At 51.8% G+C, this 17,886-nt stretch overlaps 1 protein-coding gene across 2 annotated transcripts in view; it reads left to right on the top strand.

The window, feature by feature from the left end:
- Positions 1-17,886, top strand: part of FSTL4 (follistatin like 4) — a 418,614-nt gene that overhangs the window by 331,500 nt on the left and 69,228 nt on the right. For both annotated transcript variants that reach the window (XM_032336727.1, XM_032336728.1), the window contains one exon: positions 2,717-2,883. In XM_032336727.1, coding sequence (XP_032192618.1) covers positions 2,717-2,883 — 167 coding nt within the window. The remainder of the gene's footprint in view (positions 1-2,716; positions 2,884-17,886) is intronic.

The following is a 17,886-nucleotide window of genomic DNA, read 5'->3' on the forward strand; positions in this document are numbered from 1 at the left end:
GCAGTGGTGGTCAGGGCTCAGGGTACCCTGAGGTGCTTGCTAAAACCAGGATGCCCACCGTGCCACCAGAGTCTTACCAGCCTGAGGTAGAAGGGCAGGAATCTGCACTTCCATCAGTTGCCCCCAAGATGGGAGATGTGATGTCGGTGGTGGGGGACCACACCTTGAGAACAGGAGCTCTGTAGCCTAGGGATGTCCTGCCTCCCCCAGGGGCTGCTGCCTGAGGGCTCAGTGTCTCTTTTCCCTTGTCCCTGGACTAGAGTTCCAACAGGCAGAGAAAATATCCTTTCCTTTCGTGACCTGCCAGACTTCTTCACAAGCCCTGCCCTCTGGCGCTGGGAGGACAATGTGCGTGAATATTCAGTCCATTGTAAAGCTTAATGGGAGCAGGTCATTCTAACAAGCCTGCATTAAGTAATGCTCTACGTAAGAAAAAACGCTTCATGCCTCCAGTTCCCACCCGGCATCCCCAGCTGCTCCCCAAACTGCCTTCTGAGTGTGGATAAAACACACAGCGGTCCCCTGCCACCTGCGGTCCACACCACAGGCTCCCAGTTACCCTGTCTCGGGTCCTCTCGGTGGAGGTCATCCCAGGTTCTGCTCTTGATCTGGGCTGCCTCAGCATCAGATGCCCCCCACAGCTTGGCCTCCAGCAGCCCCCACCGGCACTACCACCTGGGGAGGGTCCAAGGGTGTTCCCTTAGGGCCTCGTCCTCGGGCACACACACAGCACCTCACGGGCCTGCCAGTGTGTGGCCAGGAAACTCTGGACTGCTCCATGCCACTCAGGAGCCCAGGGGCCTCTGGCTGTGTGCCAGGCCTCATGGGCTCACCCCAGGCGGGAGGGTGGAGGAGGAATTAACTCCCTCCTAGAGCCCCTCTCGGTTCCCCTCACCACCATGCCAGCAGGCACGCCCTTCTCACCTGTTCCCTCATCCCCCACCATGCCCTGGGAAGAGCAGGGGAAGAGTCCGATAAGGAAGGCGTACCCCCTCTACACTCGGGGCCAGCTCTGAGCCCTAAGGGCCAGCAGAGCGCAGAAGAAGCCAGATCCATGTGTCTCGTCCTCCTCTTCCCTCCCTCTCTCCGTCCACTGGGAGTCTCCCAAGCCTGGGGCTCACCATGGAGGTTGCGTGCCTTCTCTCTCCCGCCCTGACCAATAAGCCTCATGACTCAGAGGTGGGAGGGCAACAAGCAGGCCATGATTTAAGAGGGAACCTGAAGTGCATCATTGTAATGTTTGTAAAATATTATGCTGGGTCCATCGGCATCAATCACTTGGCGCTTATCTTTCCCCTGCGGCTCCTTCACGAGGAGTCACATTTTTCCTGTGCGTGAGTGTCCCCTCTCCATGGGTCTGTTGGCGCCTTTCCTTATTTCCATTTTCTCCATTTTTCATCCATCCATCCAACAAGCACTGATTAAGCACCTAGTGTATATCTTGTTCATCTTCATGTGCCTGGGGCTGGGCCGCTGACTGACTGTGGTGGGGTAAGAGCTTTGCCGCTCAAGCATCTGACCTGACGACACGTGCTGCCACTTGACCTGCTCCGCAGGGCATCCCACCTGCCAGCGTTTGCATTCCGGCCCCTCCCCCACCCACCACCTTCTCCTCCCCACATGTGCTGGCAAGAGGGTGTGAGCACAGACATGCTGCCTGGTCACAGTTCCCAGGGCTCCCGCCGAGTCCAGGAGGTCGGTTCCCAGCTCTGTGCCTTGCCCCACCCCTGGCAGGGCCCCCAAGTCCCAAAATAGCAGTGAGAGTGAGGAAGACTCCCGGCATTTTTGCCAGCATCCCAGGTAAGCACAGACCCTCAGAGCCAGCCAGCCAGCCGCCCTCAGCTACTACCACCGCAGGCTGATGCCCCAAGTGCTCTGAGTCGTAGAGGTGGGGGAGGAGTAGGGAGGAGGCAGTCCCGTCACCGTCACTGAGCTGGTGACTCTCCCTCCAAGCCTGATGGCACGTCGGTATATGAACAGCCTGAGTCCAATTAATTTTCTCATTAATCCCAAAAATTTCTAAAAGTCTGTGATTGCAAGCAAATATTTTAGACACTTCCCATTTGCCTAAAGAATGATCAGTCTTAATGCCAGTCAGCAAGTATAAAATGGCAAGGATTAATAATTTGTACAGCCTGAAGCACCCTTCAAAAAAATTAAAGGCTACAGTGCATGGTTGCTGAACAGAAATCCAAATCCAAGTTCAAAGAATCCTCAGACAGAAACAAACCTTCAAAGGTCAGCCAGTTCATTCCCCAAGCTTCAGACAGTGCAACCTTTAAATTGCCCCCAGATGGATGAGAAAGCTGTCAGCTCAGCCAGCAGACCTTGACTGCACTCAGCAAGGCCCAGACTTCATGAGGCCCAGGAGCACAGAGTGGGGCATCCGCCGCACATCTGGCCCCCCACCGGTCCCTGTGTGAAGGCCCACCTTCTTGGCTCAACTCATAAATCCATAGCGCAGATGGTTTCCCTACACTCGCTATGGCTCCTGACTTCGACTCACAGAGATCTTTGAATATTTCCTGTAAGTTGTGGCCTGTCCTCCCGGAGGGAGTGTCCATCAGTGCATTTAGACAGCATGCCGTAATAGTTTGTAGAGAGCCTGAGAGCCCTAGCACGCCTGCCCTGCCGGGAACCCCCGTAATTGTTTGCTTGTGAGTAGGGACTCCCGATGCTGGTGTGCACCTGAAGATTTTCTCCTTTCCCCCTGCAGAGGTGGTTCAGCTCAGCCTCGCGCCGGAGGAGAGGGTCAACGTGGCCACAGTGACTGTGGGACTGAGTACCGTGCTGACCTGCGCTATCCGTGGAGAGCTGCGGCCCCCCATCGTCTGGAAGCGCAACGGGCTTGCCCTCAACTTCATGGCCTTGGAAGACATCAATGTAAGTTGCTGGGCTCTGACCCTGCATGCAGACCTGCCCCAGCGGAGTAACTGCGAATCTGCCATGATGGTGGCAGAGTGAGAGGGTTTCATTTGAACGTCCCACGTTTGATGCCTTTCAAGCCTGTCGTCTGAGAACTGGAAGTACCAGAAAATCCAAGCCCCACCGCATGCAGAGAATAGCCTGGATGTTAGCTGCACGCCCGCCAGCCAGACCCACAGTAGGGAAGGGCACACTGCCCGGGCAGGCAGGGTGGGCCGGGTGGGAGGTCTCTGTGCAGGCTGCAGCAGCGAAAGCCAAACAGTGGGAATGGGAGTGGAAGGTCAGGGGCTCAGACTGCATGACGGAGCCCACCGTGAAGGAGGCCCACAAGGCCACAGCAAACATGGCCGGACGGGAGGCAGTGGAGCGGGGAGGCCGTCTGGCTGAAAGAACCAGGGGAAACTGCAGAGCCCACACCTGGGGAGGATGGAGAAAAGGGGCGAGAAGGAGCATGGGTTCCCTGTGGAGGGCAAGGGTGAACCGCCCAGCAGTGGTGGGAGGGCAGGCTCCAGGTGAGGAGGTGGAAGGAAAGACCAGAGTGGCCTGCCCTGGGGGCCTTGTCGGCTAGAGGTGGGAACGTGGATTTGACATGAGTGGAAGAGAGAGCAGCTGAGCACCCACAACCTGACATGAGCAGCAGAAAGACTTCTATACTGGGAGGGCCCATGCAGCCTGAGCTGGGCTCCCAGTGTCACCCCAAAACCCAGCCTCATGACTTTGAGCAACGTCTTAGACTACTCATCGTAGGTATCAGAAAGGGTATGTTAGCAGTCCCTCCCTTCCATGGGGCTTGAAAAATAAAGGGAATCATTCAAGGATATGTGTGGGCCAGATTGAAGTTCATTGAGAAGACAGAGTGACATCACTGATGCATGGCCCTGCCAGGACAGCTGATAGGTCTTAGCCACAGTAGGGGGCATCTCAGTTTCAGGCAGAAGAGGGGGCAGTCCTGGTCTTCTTGGTTTAGTCAAGCAAGCTGGCACAGAATGGGATGCTTGGCTCTGAGAAGGAAGACCTGTGGGATGCTTGGTCAGTTCCATGAACATCTATCTCTAAGGTGGTGAGGAAGGGACTAGGGCCACAGGAGCCAGTCTGGGCTCTGTGACCCCATGAGTTCAACAAGCACACAGGGCCAGGGTGCTCCCCCAAAAGAAACTAGTTTGGACTGCTGAGATGGAGCACCGATACATCCATCACAGCATCCCCAAAATGGAGTGAGCCATCACAGGAAGCAGTGAGCTCCCCATTCCTAGAGGAATGCAAGCTCAAGCAGGACCATGGTCAGCAATGCTACTAGCCACAGGAGGGCAGACTAAATCCTATGACCTTGAAGATTCTTCCCAACTGTGAGATTGCTTGTGGGGAGAAATCCCAGTACAAAATTCTATAGAAACCACCAAGTTGGGATTCTACTACTCATTTGCTGCAACTGGAGATCATGGGGTGAGTAGATGGGGAGAGGCAGACCACCGTGGGGATTCTGTCTTGGGCACAGCTGGGCAAGGAGTCTCCCTCTCCCTGTCACGTGGGGCAGGAGTATTTCCTTGCCGTTTCCCCACAGTGCTGAGCACAGCCTGAATCCCACCCGTCTCCGAATGTCAGTGCCAGCACAACCCTGGTAGGGGGTTGATGGACAGAAGCTGAGTGGGCAGAGTCCTTCGTCTTCTGAGCCTGAGGTGCACAGGGCTTGTCTGGGATCTTAGCAAGGAGAGGTAGTGTTCTGTTTGCCATGATTAGAGTCGGCGGAGGTGTTGGGGTGCACAAACTTGTGTGTGCAAGAGCTCTCGGGGTGGGGCATCAGCTTTAAACTGTTTTTGGCCAGTGGTGATTAATTCAAAACTAGGACAGATCTGCCCGTGTCTGTCTGAACTTCCATGTGCATTACTTGATGCTCTATTTAAAGACACCAGAAATAAAGGCGGAGGCAGAACTCTTAATGCACTTGCCATCGGTTAATTAAATTACTTTGAGTGTTTTTCCCCTCCCTCGAACATGCCTCCAGCATCAACTCAATTGCATTTCCACTTTTCACAGTGAGGTTAGCAATTTGGGTTAATTGTGGGTGCAACTGGAGATTAATGGCCTCTTATTACCTCCCTGGAAACACTTGCTGCTCATGGTCAAGTCAGCAGCCTACAAACAGGCAGGGCCTTGTACTGCCCAGAAACCCCCATGTGGGGGCACAGGGCAGCACCAACCCCCCAGGGATGCTCACCAGAAGCGTGCAGGTGTGGGACACACACACACACACACACACACACACACACACAGGCCTCCCTCTGTGGTACCGCCTGCTGGAGCACAGCGCAAGCTCTGAAGACAAAGGGACCTGGGTTGAAGCCTCAGCTCTACCACTTCCTAGTTGAGTGAACTTGGAAAGAGTACTTGACTTCTCGAAGGCTTGAGGTCCTCCTCTGTGACATAGACATAAATAACAACTCCTGCCTCCGAGGGTCAGAGTGAGGACTGAGTGAGAAGACACATGGGATCGTCTTAGCATACAGTATTCCAGGTGAACTATTATCCCTCTCTTCATCGTTATTACTATTACTTATATTACTATCATCATTATTATTACTACTGCTGCTGCTGCCAAACAACATTCTCGGCCCCTTGCAGCCTGAGTTCCCAACAGGCAGCCAGCAGCAGCCCCGGGATGCTCCCCAGGCAGGGAGATGTGACCCTGAGGTGTCCACATTAGCCTCAGACACATGGACCAGCCGCCTCCAGCAAGCCCAGAGCAGCCCTGGGGAAGCCACTGAACTTCTGTGAGCCTGTGGGGTAACAGGGGAGGATCGTATCCTCCTTCCACAGGCATTTTCGGGCTGAATGTCTGTGTGAATCACGTAGCCCGTGCCCATCACAACAGGTGTTCTTATGTGGCATCCCTGCTCTGGGGACAGTGACAACAGCGGCCCTAGAAGGAAATCAGCCAAGAGATGAGGAGGGCATGGGGAGTCGGGGAGCAGGGTGGGGAGTGGAGGGGGGCAGCCCCAATGGAATGAAGATGGAGGATTGATGAGTTCTAGAGCCCCTTGCCGACCCCGCCCACTGCAGCACCAGACGGAACAGCCCCGCCTGCTGTAATTAGCACCGGGCTCGGAACACCGCACCTACAAACCCCCGAGGCAGGCGGATGAGAGAGCATGGCGACATGTGGGCCTCCTTTCTTTGTCATTTGTACGAGACATCTTGATTGGCAACAAAATATTAATCACTTTTTCACTACTCTCTTAATGAGAAGCTTTCATGGGCAACAAAATATTAATTTGTCTTGTCTTATCTGTTAAGAATTCTGCTAATGAATTCAGTCACAGAGCTATTACAGAATGCCATCCTAATGACACATGTAATTAAACTTTTCTGACTTGCAAACATCAAGGATGCCTCGAGCTTCAGAATCATATTTGATCAGAAAGTAAATGGACCCGTCTAGCCCGGAGCCAAGTGAGAAAGAGCCTCTCGGATTCCCCACTCGCTGTCAGGAGCTCTCCTGAGTCACCCCATGTGTGCGTGGCTCTCCAGATGGTGTTCAAGGGGAGTCATCCCCTGCATTCGCCAGGGCCGGGGACTCGCAGGCCCTGAGCCAGAGTGTGGAGCAAAGACACTCTCCCCAGCCCCGAGGGTGACCACATATCCACAAGCACGGAATTACAACCCAGTACTACCTGTTGTCTATTAGAAGAGGGGAGGCAGAGGAAGGAGAAGTTCTGGCTTCAGGACACAGGGATAAGCAAGAGGGAGGTATAGAGTGGCAGGAGAGGGCCAGAACCTGACAGGTATTGATCATTAACCTAAAGGATCTTGGCCACTCCCTGTGGGCTGTGGGAGCCTTAGTTGTTTTTTTTTTTTTTTTCTGTTTATTAACATATAATGTATTATTTGTTTCAGGGGTACAGGTCTCTGAATCATCAGTCTTACACAATTCACATCACTCACCATAGCACATACCCTCCCAGGGTCCATCACCCAGCCACCCTCGCCCTCTCCAACCCCTCCACTCCAGCAACCCTCAGTTTGTTTCCTGAGATTAAGAGTCTCTTATGGTTTGTCTCCCGCTCTGGTTTCATCTTGTTTCCTTTTTCCCTCCCTTCTCCTATGATCCACTGTCTTGTTTCTCAAATTCCTCATATCAGTGAGATCATATGATCATTGTCTTTCTCTGATTGACTTATTTCACTTAGCATAATACCCTCTAGGTCCATCCACTGTCATTGCAAATGGCAAGATTTCAGGGGTATTTATGGCTACATAGTATTCCATTGTATATATATATATACCACCTCTTCTTTAGCCATTCATTTGTTCTTTCTAGGTTCTTTCCATAGTTTGGCCATTGTGGACATTGCTGCTATAAACATTCGGGTACACGTGCCCCTTCGGATCACTACATTTGTATCTTTAGGGTAAATACCCAGTAGTGTGATTGCTGGGTCATAGGTTACCTCTATTTTCAACTTTCTGAGGAACCTCCATACTGTTTTCCAGAGTGGCTGCACCAGCTTGCATTCCCACCAACAGTGTAGGAGGGTTCCCCTTTCTCCGCATCCTCACCAACATCTGTCATTTCCTGACTTGTTAATTTTAGCCATTCTGACTGGCATGAGGTGGTATCTCATTGTGGTTTTGATTTGTATTTCCCTGATGCTGAGTGATGTGGATCACTTTTTCATGTGTCTGTTGGCCATCTGGATGTCTTCTTTGCAGAAATGTCTTCATGTCCTCTGCCCATTTCTTGATTGGATTATTTGTTCTTTGGGTGTTGAGTTTGGTAAGTTCTTTATAGATTTTGGATACTAGCCCTTTATCTGATATGTCATTTGTGAATACCTTCTCCCATTCTGTCAGTTGTCTTTTGGTTTTGTTGACTGTTTCCTTTGCTGTGCAAAAGCTTTTGATCTTGATGAGGTCCCAGCTGGGGAGTGACATCATCAGAAGTTTGTCCTGCGAGAGTCCAGAGCCCCTTCTAACCTAGGACTACATCTACAAACAAGGAGAACCCCAGATACATGAGGCCCAGAAACAAAAGGAGCCTGCTGGTGTGGGGGAGGTGTCCTTGTCCTCGGTAACTTCCCTAGTGGCAGGAGTTCCGACTGGAGCAATGGCCAGACTGGGCAGGGCTCCCTGCTAAGCAGCTAAGCGCAGTTCCCTCAGTTTCTTAAGGATGCCGGGAGGTTCATTGTGGACCTGGTGTGCAAACCACCCCTTTGCAGGAGGTCCAAGCCTCACTGCAGCCCAGAGCCTGAGGAACAGGGCCTCAGCTGCATCTGGGAAAACAACCCCACCCCCTCCACCCAAGAGAGGACAAGGCTGAGAGCAAGAGCGCAGAGCCCCAGAGATGGGCAAAAACCAGCGGCACCAGGAACCCTGCTGCACCTCTAGGCAAGGGGGCCCTGGATATTAGCCTCCTCCTTCTGTTTGTTTGATGAGGAATCAGTAAGACCTGTACATTACTTCCTGGTCAACCGCTGTTTATTTACTAGAGCAGTGGTGGGTCCCGGTGCCTTGAGACCTGGCCCTGTGACTTCCCACCTCACCCACGGAACATTGCCCCCCTCATAAGCTGAGGGAATGTGGGGGTAGGCAGGCCCAGCAGACCCTCCTATCCTGGCTTTGGGCCAGAGCTTGAGCTCCAAGCTGTTGTCCAGGACTGTGCCTGTGCTGGTGCGACAGGGGACTGGGCCTTGCCCCACAGGCCCTCCCAGTGCGAACCTGTGTTGACACGGTCAGATGGGGAAGAGCCCTCTATCACTCCCAGCGGCCACACCCAGAGCCCCAGGGGAAAGCTTGTCATCAGGAAGAACTGTGCCTCAGGAGGCAGTAGGATGCTGGCCTGCTGGCCTCCACAGTGACCCAAAACAGAGAGGGGACCAACAAGGTAACATTTGAGGATTCTCCAAGCCGTGAGGTCATACAGTCTTATGATGGGACAGGGATCTCCAGGACACAGGAATCCCACAGAAATGTGAGGACAGCCACTGACCCCACCGGGACCCTGGCTTTTTCACCTGGGCCACAGAGCCTCGGCCTTCCCCAGCGAGGCGCCCGCATAGGCCCTGTCTCCTGTGGGCTCACAGCCAGGCTTTGGGGGCCCATCTCAGAGACAAGTCCATGCACGCCTCCCCATATCCTGACCTCCCTACTAAGTACTCTGGGGGCTGAGAGGGAAGGCTGACTGCAGAAACTCAATGTGCAAACCCCTTCTGCCTTAGCCTTCTGCCCAGATCACGCAGCAACCACTCAGGGTGAAGAAAAGTCCACAAAGCTAGTCTGCACCTCCTTCCTCTAGAGCATCACCTGCCCTCCCCTCGTGACTGCCTCCCCCATCCCTTATTACCTCAGGGACAGGGGACCTGCCCATGAGGGGAGCAGAAACAGGGGAGGACATCCCGGGGGTGACAGGACAGAGCTGAGCTGCTAAATCCTTGCTAGAGTTGACACGGGAGTTCTGACCCATGTCCGGGGGCCAAGTGTCATGCCAGTCCCTTCACAAGCAGCATGTCATCTACCTCTTGTCACAACTCCATGAAGCAAATGGGGTAGAGTAACTCGGAGGGTCTTTCCAGGGCTGCAGCCAGCCTTGCTCTGGGTACACAACACCCCGCAACCAGCCTTGCCGAGGCTTCGCTGCAGGGGCGCTGGCCCTGCCTCCCCACTGTGATGCCCAGGCGCTGGCGGGACATGGCCACACTGGGTGTGGCCCCATGGGGCCGGGGCTGCAGGGTTTCATGAGCCCATCGGCCTCTGCCCCAGCAGGAGCAGGGGGCAGAAGGCTCTGAGCGCAACAGACGGAACTGCTTGGCCAGGAGAGTCCCAGAGAGAGGAAACATTTTTCTATTGTATTCATCTTTTTCAAAAGGGGGTGTGGGGGCCCTATAAAAAAAAAAACCAGTATCTCTGAAATGATTTGAAAGAGCCCCTCTTTTCTGCTGGGTTTTTTCCTTTGCCAAATCTCGTTAGTAGGGGCTTTCAGATGTCGGGAGGCGGAGTACGGTGATAAAAGCAGGAAAACAAAACCCATTAGAAGAAAGTATTTGTGGCAGTGTTTGAAGGATGTGTTAAAAGGTTCACTTTTTTCCCATGCCTAAACGGTGTAAAACCAGGGACAAATAACTCTAATGAAGCATATGCTCTCAGCCAGCTCCGCTTTGGAAGCGAGTTATTAAAAAGACCAGAAGAGAATGATTTAGGAGCTCATGACTCATTTAATTTTTATTGTCTTTATATGAACCAGTCATGAATCCATTGTAAAAAGATGAGAGGCGTTTGATTAGCATGGAGAGCTGTTTGCAACACGATAGACAGTGATTGTAGGTTCTGCATTAAAATAATCTCATTAAATGCTTGGGTACATTTTGTTTTAAAATCTTGGAAAACCCTGTACTTGAAGCACTCAGAGGCTTTGGCCAATTCTTTCCGGCTTGTGTCAGAAACCCTGGCTGCAAACAAACGTCCGGCTCTTTTGAGCTTTGGGTGAGCTCCACCCTCTAGGAGGATGGGCCAGAGCCCCACCAGAGATGGGCCCGGACCCAAGATCCGGCAGCCTGCAGAACCCGCTGAGGGCTCCACCCCACCAGGTGCCTCTACTGGGCCATTGCTTTCCCAGGGGTCTCTTCGGGGTCACCTCTCTTCTCTCATAGTACTGACTTCAAAGCTTCATGTGCTCAGTGACCACTTGCGGCCCCAGGTCACAGGGACAGGGTCCCCTCAGGGAGGTTCTGATCCAGCTTCTAGACCCTGGGTGCAGAGCTCCACGCAGCTGGCCTGTCTCGGCTCTCCAGCTCAGCCTGCAGACAGGCTTTATTAACTGCAGACAATAGTGCAACCATGAGCCTCATATGCGCCTCCTAGCACACTCATGTAAGTAGGTGTGTAAGATAAGCTCTTAGAAGTGGAATGATGACGTCCAAGGGTGAGCATGATTTCAGTGTGATGGGTATCACCAAATCTCCCTCCAAAAAGGCCGTACAGTTTATACTCCCTCCAGCAGTATCCAGGCACACCTTGGAGATGCTGAGGGTTCGGTTCCAACCACTGCAACAATGTGAACATTCAATAAAGGAAATACTGCCATCAGAGGAGTCAAATGAAGTTTTTGGTCTCCAGTACTTATAAAATCTGTGTTTATGCTATACTGGAGTCTCTTAAGTATGCACTAACATATGTCTAAAAAAAGTACATACTTAATTAAAAAATGCTTTCTTGATGGAAAAATGCAAACCATCCTCTGAGCTTTCGATGAACAGCAATCTCTGGTCACAGAACACCATAACAAATATAATAATGAAAAAGCTTGAAATAGTGCAAGAATTACTAAATGTGACACAGAGACATGAAATGAGCAAATGCTGTTGGGAAAGTGGTGCCAACTGACTCAATCTACACAGAACTGCCACAAACCTTCAGTTGGCTTTTTTTTTTAAAAAAAAAAAAAAAAAGGAAAAAGAAAAGAAAAGAAAAACCACAAAATCTGTGAAGAGCTTAAAGCATTGTATCAGGAGAAAAAATTCTGATTGCAGGCCTTCTTGGTCCCTAAAATGAACCATGGAAGGAAATTTTTTTTTAAGATTTATTTTTTTTTGAGACAGAGAGAGAGCACAAGTAGAGGGAGCAGCAGGGAGAGGGAGAAGGTGGCTCCCCGCTGAGCAGGAAGCCTGACGCAGGACTCGATCCCAGGACCCCGGGATCATCACCCAAGCCAAAGGCAGACACTTCACCAACTGAGCCACCCAGGCGTCCCTAATCGAATACTCCCTGGAGTGTTTCAAGGACAGCAAGAATGCCAGTGGGTGTGAGGGCTGTGAGTGTGGTTCAGGTTAGAGTTGCTGGTAAGGCCTTCTCAGACAGGAATTCGTGATGGAGCATCCCCCTGGGAAGGTGGCAGCTCCCCCAGGAAAAGGCAGCAGGTTAGAGGCAGTCTGGAACTTCAAGTGATTGCTGCAGTGCCTTGTGTCACCTGAGGCCCTCCCTGCCCCAGCTGGGCTCACCAGGCTGATCAGCTAAGGATCCATGGCCTACAACTCCCCAGAGGGCCCCATGAGCTGCACTCATCCACGTGATACCCTGGAGTCTTAGAGTCACGAGGTACCTGTCCTCCGGCCTCTGAGGGTGGACACACTGAGTGCTCAGAGCCGTGACTCCGAGATGAGCTTTCTGGTGCAAGTGCCTAGCCGCCTGTGTGCACTTGGACATGCAGCTTTGCCCACAGGCCAAACGTACAGCACCCACACAACTGGGTCAGAATCCCCCTGATGGAACAGTGGAGCTGACCACAAAGTTAGAGAGAGCAGTCAACCCAAGACCTCCCCCACTCTGGCATCCAGCACGAGTTTGGGGAGTGCACAAAAGTACCTTCCGGGTTGAGTAATTTGCCAGAAGGACTCAGCTCACTGAGAATGCTTAGACGCACATTGATGGTTTATTACAGGGGATAAGTGTAGGTTAAAATCAGCCAAGGGGATACCTAGGACATTCCCCAAGAGCTCTCCATTCTGGATGGTCAGAACCCCAAGAGCTCTCAATAGCGTGCACATCTCTGGGACCTCCGCTCAGCTCACAGACTCCAGGCTATATGCTCTGTGAGGCCTCGAATCTCAGCCTGTGCCTCTGGACAGTAGTGTCTGGCCATGAGTCGGGGGCATCTCTGTGAAATTCCCGGGGCTCCTCAAAGCCTGCAAAGCCCCCATCCTCTCTGCTACCCTAGCTCTGAAATTCCAGGTACTTCAAAGGCCCTGGATTCTGACCTCTTCTCCATTGCCGTGGTTCTCCGTGCTGTGGTCTGGAAAATGCCCTCTGACAGAGGGCGGGAGTGAGTGTGGACCTCACCTCAAGTTTTCCGTCTCTCAAAGATCAGGGACTGTGCTTAAAAAGGTTGCGGCCTATATTTAATCTATTTTTAGAGTTAGGCTGATGTAAGTCTGATACATGTTTCTCTGTTTTACCCAGAATTTGAACTCTTTTATTCTCTGTACGCTCTTGTTTGTGTAGAAACCTCCACCTGTACCAGGAGTGAATGTTTGTATCCCAGCAAAATTCGTATGTGTACACCTAGTCCCCATTGGAGGGGTATCTGGTGGTGGGACTGTGGGGAGGTGATTAGGTCATGAAGGTAGAACCCTCCCGAATGGTATTAGTGCCCTTATAAAAAGGGAGAGTCTGCCCTCGCCCACCGTGCATGGCTATAGCAAAATGACGGACAGCCTTCCAAGAACCAGGAAGCAGGCAGACACGGAACCTGACAACACCTCGGTCTTGGACTTGTAGCCTCCAGAACTATGAGAAATTTCTGTGGTTTATAAGCAAAAAAAAAAAAAAAAATCAGCCAAGGGAAGAAGCCCCATTGGGTGGAATCCAGGGTGGTCCAAACACAGAGCCTCCATTGTTCTCTCCTGATGCAGTGACACATGTAGCCTGTTCCCAGCACTGATGTGTAAGAACGGGTACAACATATTGCCTGCTGGTGAAGCTCCCCCAAGCCTGGTGTGCAGAGCTGCTGGTAGAGCTTGGTCATGTCCTGCTCATGTGAATGACGTCTAGCTGCTTGGGGAGACACAAATGGCATTGCACGGCGCAGAGCCTCCATCATAAGGAGGTAGCCTGGTGGCCAAAGCCGCCAGGCAAACAAAGGCCAGACCTCTCTCTGGATGACGTTACTTCTTCACTAGCCTTTCCTTCAGGGCTCCCCGAGAGCCAGCACCCTCGGCTAACACGCCTCCATCTGCTCAGCAGACACCGACTGAGCCACACACTGGGGACAATACCATGGTCCGCAGAGGGATGAGGTGCTTCCTCATGGGCACTCAGAGTAAAGGGGAAGACTGATCATAGAAACCCAAGTCAGCCAATGACTTGGGTTCCCTGCGGTCCTAGGGAAGCCAGGAGCCCTCCCCACAGTGACTTCTCTCACACCTGTGGCTCCCTGGCCCAGGCCTGGGACTGAGCCAGAGAACAGACCAAACTTGGGGGCTCACAATGCACATGACCGTTCATAGCAGCTCCCTGCCCAGAAGCTCAGCAACTACTTAGGGATGGCTTCAAGCTGCAGAGACTTCTCAAGAGAACTCTGAGCAAGTATGTACAGAGTGGCAAGTGTGTCCTTTAAGAGTCTGGAAGGAAGTGACCAGCACGGGAACCCCCGTGTGGGTCGGGATGGTCCGCCGGAGAGCCATGAGGTGGGCAGTGGAGGCGCCATGAGTGTGCACACGCACGCTCACGTGTACTGTACTGTACATTGTCTTCCGTGGGCGTTTGTGTGTGTCCCCCAGCCCAGGGTGCCTCTGGTCCCTGCTCGGTCTGGATATCGGCCATGTGAGAGCAGACACCTCTGAGGCCAGCTGTCACCAAGGGACTGCATGTTCAGTGCTGGGGTCCATCCCGTTAAAGTGTTTGTGCAGGAGGGATGCTAGAGATAGTGGATTCTGGGGGCCAGAATCAAACCAGCATGAAGGAAAGACCCTCTCCTTGACTCCATCCTCCCCAAAGAGAACCAGGACAGAGGGCTCCTGAGAACATGGCTTCTGAGAAGGGCAGAGCTGGAAAGGCTTGGAATAAATGTGTCTACACTGAGTCCTAACTTGCAGCATTGACAGTGCATTAACCTGAACTCTAAAATCACCCTGGAGTCCTTGTGTTTAGCATTTAGTCACTAAATATTCCACATTGATGGCTCATTTTCATATTACTTAGACCCGAGTCCCATGCATCACTATGACAACGTTCCCCATCTCGCCTCTGCTTAAATATTGTTTAATACTTAAGTCTCATTTAATTACTTTCTTTATTAAGGGCAGATACTTATAAAATAGCTTTTTTAAAAGACAAAAGCTATGCCTTTTAGTAAAATTGTCTCTTTCCCAAGGATGGATGTGTATCAGTACAAAGAATGGTCTAATCTGGCATCTGTTTATTTCTGGAAGGAACCTTGATTTTGCTAATACATTTCTATGCATCAGAACCAAAAAAAAAAAAAAAACCCATCCATAAAAAGACAATTACAGAGATGCAATCAAGCATTGATAGCAGTATTCAGACACATCTCAAAGAACATTCAGGAGAGGAAGGATTACAGGTTTAGTTTTATGTAGCTTCTTATAAATCAATTTTTAAAGGAATTTCCCCACATCCAATGAGGGAAATTTGATTTCAGTAGGCAGTATTCATGTTCCAAAAAACCATATGCACTTTGTTCTATAATTATATGATGCCTATTGTTTTAGCCCAGAGACATTATTTTATTTATTCCACAGTCAGCTTCTCCCCAGAGCCTAAGTCACAGGCTAGTAATGAGTTCGGTGCTCAGAGGAGAATGGTAATGTATCCAGCATCCCCTCATGCACTCGAAGAACTGACGTGCACCCCCCAGCCCCTGAGCAATCACCCAGGAGTTTCACCTTGTCTACCAGAAGCGATGAGGAGAAACAGATGGAGAAATTAAATGATGTTGTTAGGGGCTCACCAGAAGTCAGCAGCTGAGTTTGAGATGGCTTGCGTGGGCTTTTTCCCTCTCTGCCTGCTGCTCTGTGTGGAGCCTTCTTTTCGGCCAGTGTCCACAGGCCCTGGACTGAGGAATGCAATGTGGAGGAGACGCGGGGTGGGGAAGCAGGTGCACCGTGCTTGGGATCAGTTCTCTGCCTTCCCGCCAGCCACCTCGTTTTGATGCCCCATCACTGGCAACATTCAGGTGGATGGGAAGGCAGGAGGTGGGCGCCTCCATCATCAAACCCAAAGAACCAAAACACAATCCCTGCAGAAGGCCTAGCTCAGCATCTCGTGCCATCCATTTACTGAGTATCTACTGAGGGCTCACTCAAGAGCTCACGTCCTCATCAGGCAGAGACAGATGCAAATGGTATGCTAAGTGGTAGTAAGTGCCAGAAAACGGGAAGTGACAGGTGGAGTGGGGGTTACAGATAGGGCAGGCAGATAACATTTGGGCAGACTTGAAAGAGGGGGGTGCAAACCAGACTGACAGCCTGGAGGAGGGGGCAGGATGCCTGGCATGTAGGCAACAACCAGGGATCACAGTGCCGTAATGGAATGACCAAGGAAGAGTGGAGGAGGTGGGGATGGCAAGTCATCCCAGCAGACCCTCTAGGGCTAACTTGGGGTGAGGGAATAGGGTCTGGTTGCTGTGTGGAGGACAGAGTGGAGGAGCAGAGGTGGAGGTCCCTGCTGTCCCCCAGATGAGAAGATGGTGCCTTAACCCACTGGTCACAGTGGAGGGGGTAAGAGAAGGTAGACTCTGAATACATTGTGAAAGAGAGCTCTGCTTCCTCACTGTATGAGGACTGGGCTTTGTCTTGTTTTCTGGCTTGGGTTTTTTCCTAAGGATTATACAAGGCTTGAGGAATGTGTGGTCCATGTGACCACATGGCGTCACCCAAGGGGCACCAACAGCAGGGGCCGCCAGAACCCGAGCCCAGCTTCCAGTGCGCCCTGCGAGGATAGGCTGTGGGCTTGAAGGCTCAGAGAGGCAGGCGAGGCAAAGTGTCAGGGGGCCCCCAGTGCCAGCCCCCGCCAGCAGCTCTGGGATTATGCTTCAGGATGGAGTTCGCCCTGGAACCAAGCAGGTGAGGTATGGAGGGCTTCCCACGGTGAGAGCTGCACCCAGCTTCCCTGCCCTATTTTCCAGCTGCCACCTGCCATGGAGCCTCTAAGCAAAATACATTTTCCTCCAGACTTAGGTTTTGACACGCAAACAGCTTAGACCAGAAATATGTCAGCCCAGAATTGACTAACCATTAACTTTTCATAAGCAACTCAGGTATGAACCCTTTATGACTCTGTTATGACACAGGACAAATCAGCTATCTGGTGTTTTATTTTTATTATCGAAGCTTCTGCAGAGTGATAGGAATGGGGCTTTTTTAAGCAGAGCAATGCTTCAGAGAAAACTCCCAGGGCTCTCACAACAATATTTTACTCCATCGGGAGCGCTGGTGTGCATCTTTTTTCTGATCATGAAAGCGTGCTGCATGCATCCACCATCCCCCTTTCCCCCGTGCCCTCTGCCAGGCTTCCTTCTGGGTCCGCACCCCCTCGCTGAGCTAATTAGCCAAAAAACATCCTTAAAGGACTCAAGATGGTGGCAGTGAGGCCCTCTGGAGTGTGAGCAAGGCAGACGGTCAGTGGGTCAGCTGCTCTGTGGCTGCCCTCAGACAACCCCTGTGACACGGTGACTGGTGGCCTTCCCTCCCGCCCGCCACCACAGTGCTTCTGTGGAAAAGGGCACAGGGAATGGCAAGAGGGATGGTTTGGTGTTGGCTCTAGGAGGTCAAGAGGAGTTTTGCATGTCCTGCTAATAATAAGAAGAAAAGTGGGGCGCCTGGGTGGCTCAGTCGGTTCAGCATCTCCTTTGGCTCAGGTCATGATCTAGGGTCTTGGGATCGAGTCCCGAATCAGGCTCCCTGCTCAGTGGGGAGTCTGCTTCTCCCTCTCTCTCTCTGCCCCTCACCCCTGCCCCCAACTTGTGTTCTTTCAAATAAATGCAATCTTTAAAAATAAAAATAATAATAATAGGGGCAAGGTTGTCTAGAGTTTTCTTACAGAACTCCTGGCATCTGCCCCTCCTGGCTCTCTTTGCTGTCCCTTCTCTTGCTCTTTGTTTGCCCTCATTTTCCTCAAAAATGTTTCCCTTCTTGGGTTATTCATGTCTCTGCAAGGCACTTAGAACTATTTTGGGACAAAGTGGATCTGACCCATGGTAGGCCATCTATCCCTGCAGGCCAACCTGTCCTACCACCTTTTTTTTTTTTTTTTTAATAAAATTTCACTGGGGCACCTGGGTGGCTCAGTCAGTTAAGCATGTTGACTCGGTTTTGGCTCAGGTCGTGATCTCAGAGTCGTGAGATCGACCCCTGCCTCCAGCTCTGTACTCAGCACGGAGCAAGCTTGGGCTTCTCTCTCCCTCTCCCTCTGCCCTCCTCCCCACCCCACTCAGTCATTCGCTCTCTCTAATAAATA

This window comes from Mustela erminea, chromosome 3, assembly GCF_009829155.1.
Source record: "Mustela erminea isolate mMusErm1 chromosome 3, mMusErm1.Pri, whole genome shotgun sequence".
NCBI lineage: Eukaryota > Metazoa > Chordata > Mammalia > Carnivora > Mustelidae > Mustela > Mustela erminea.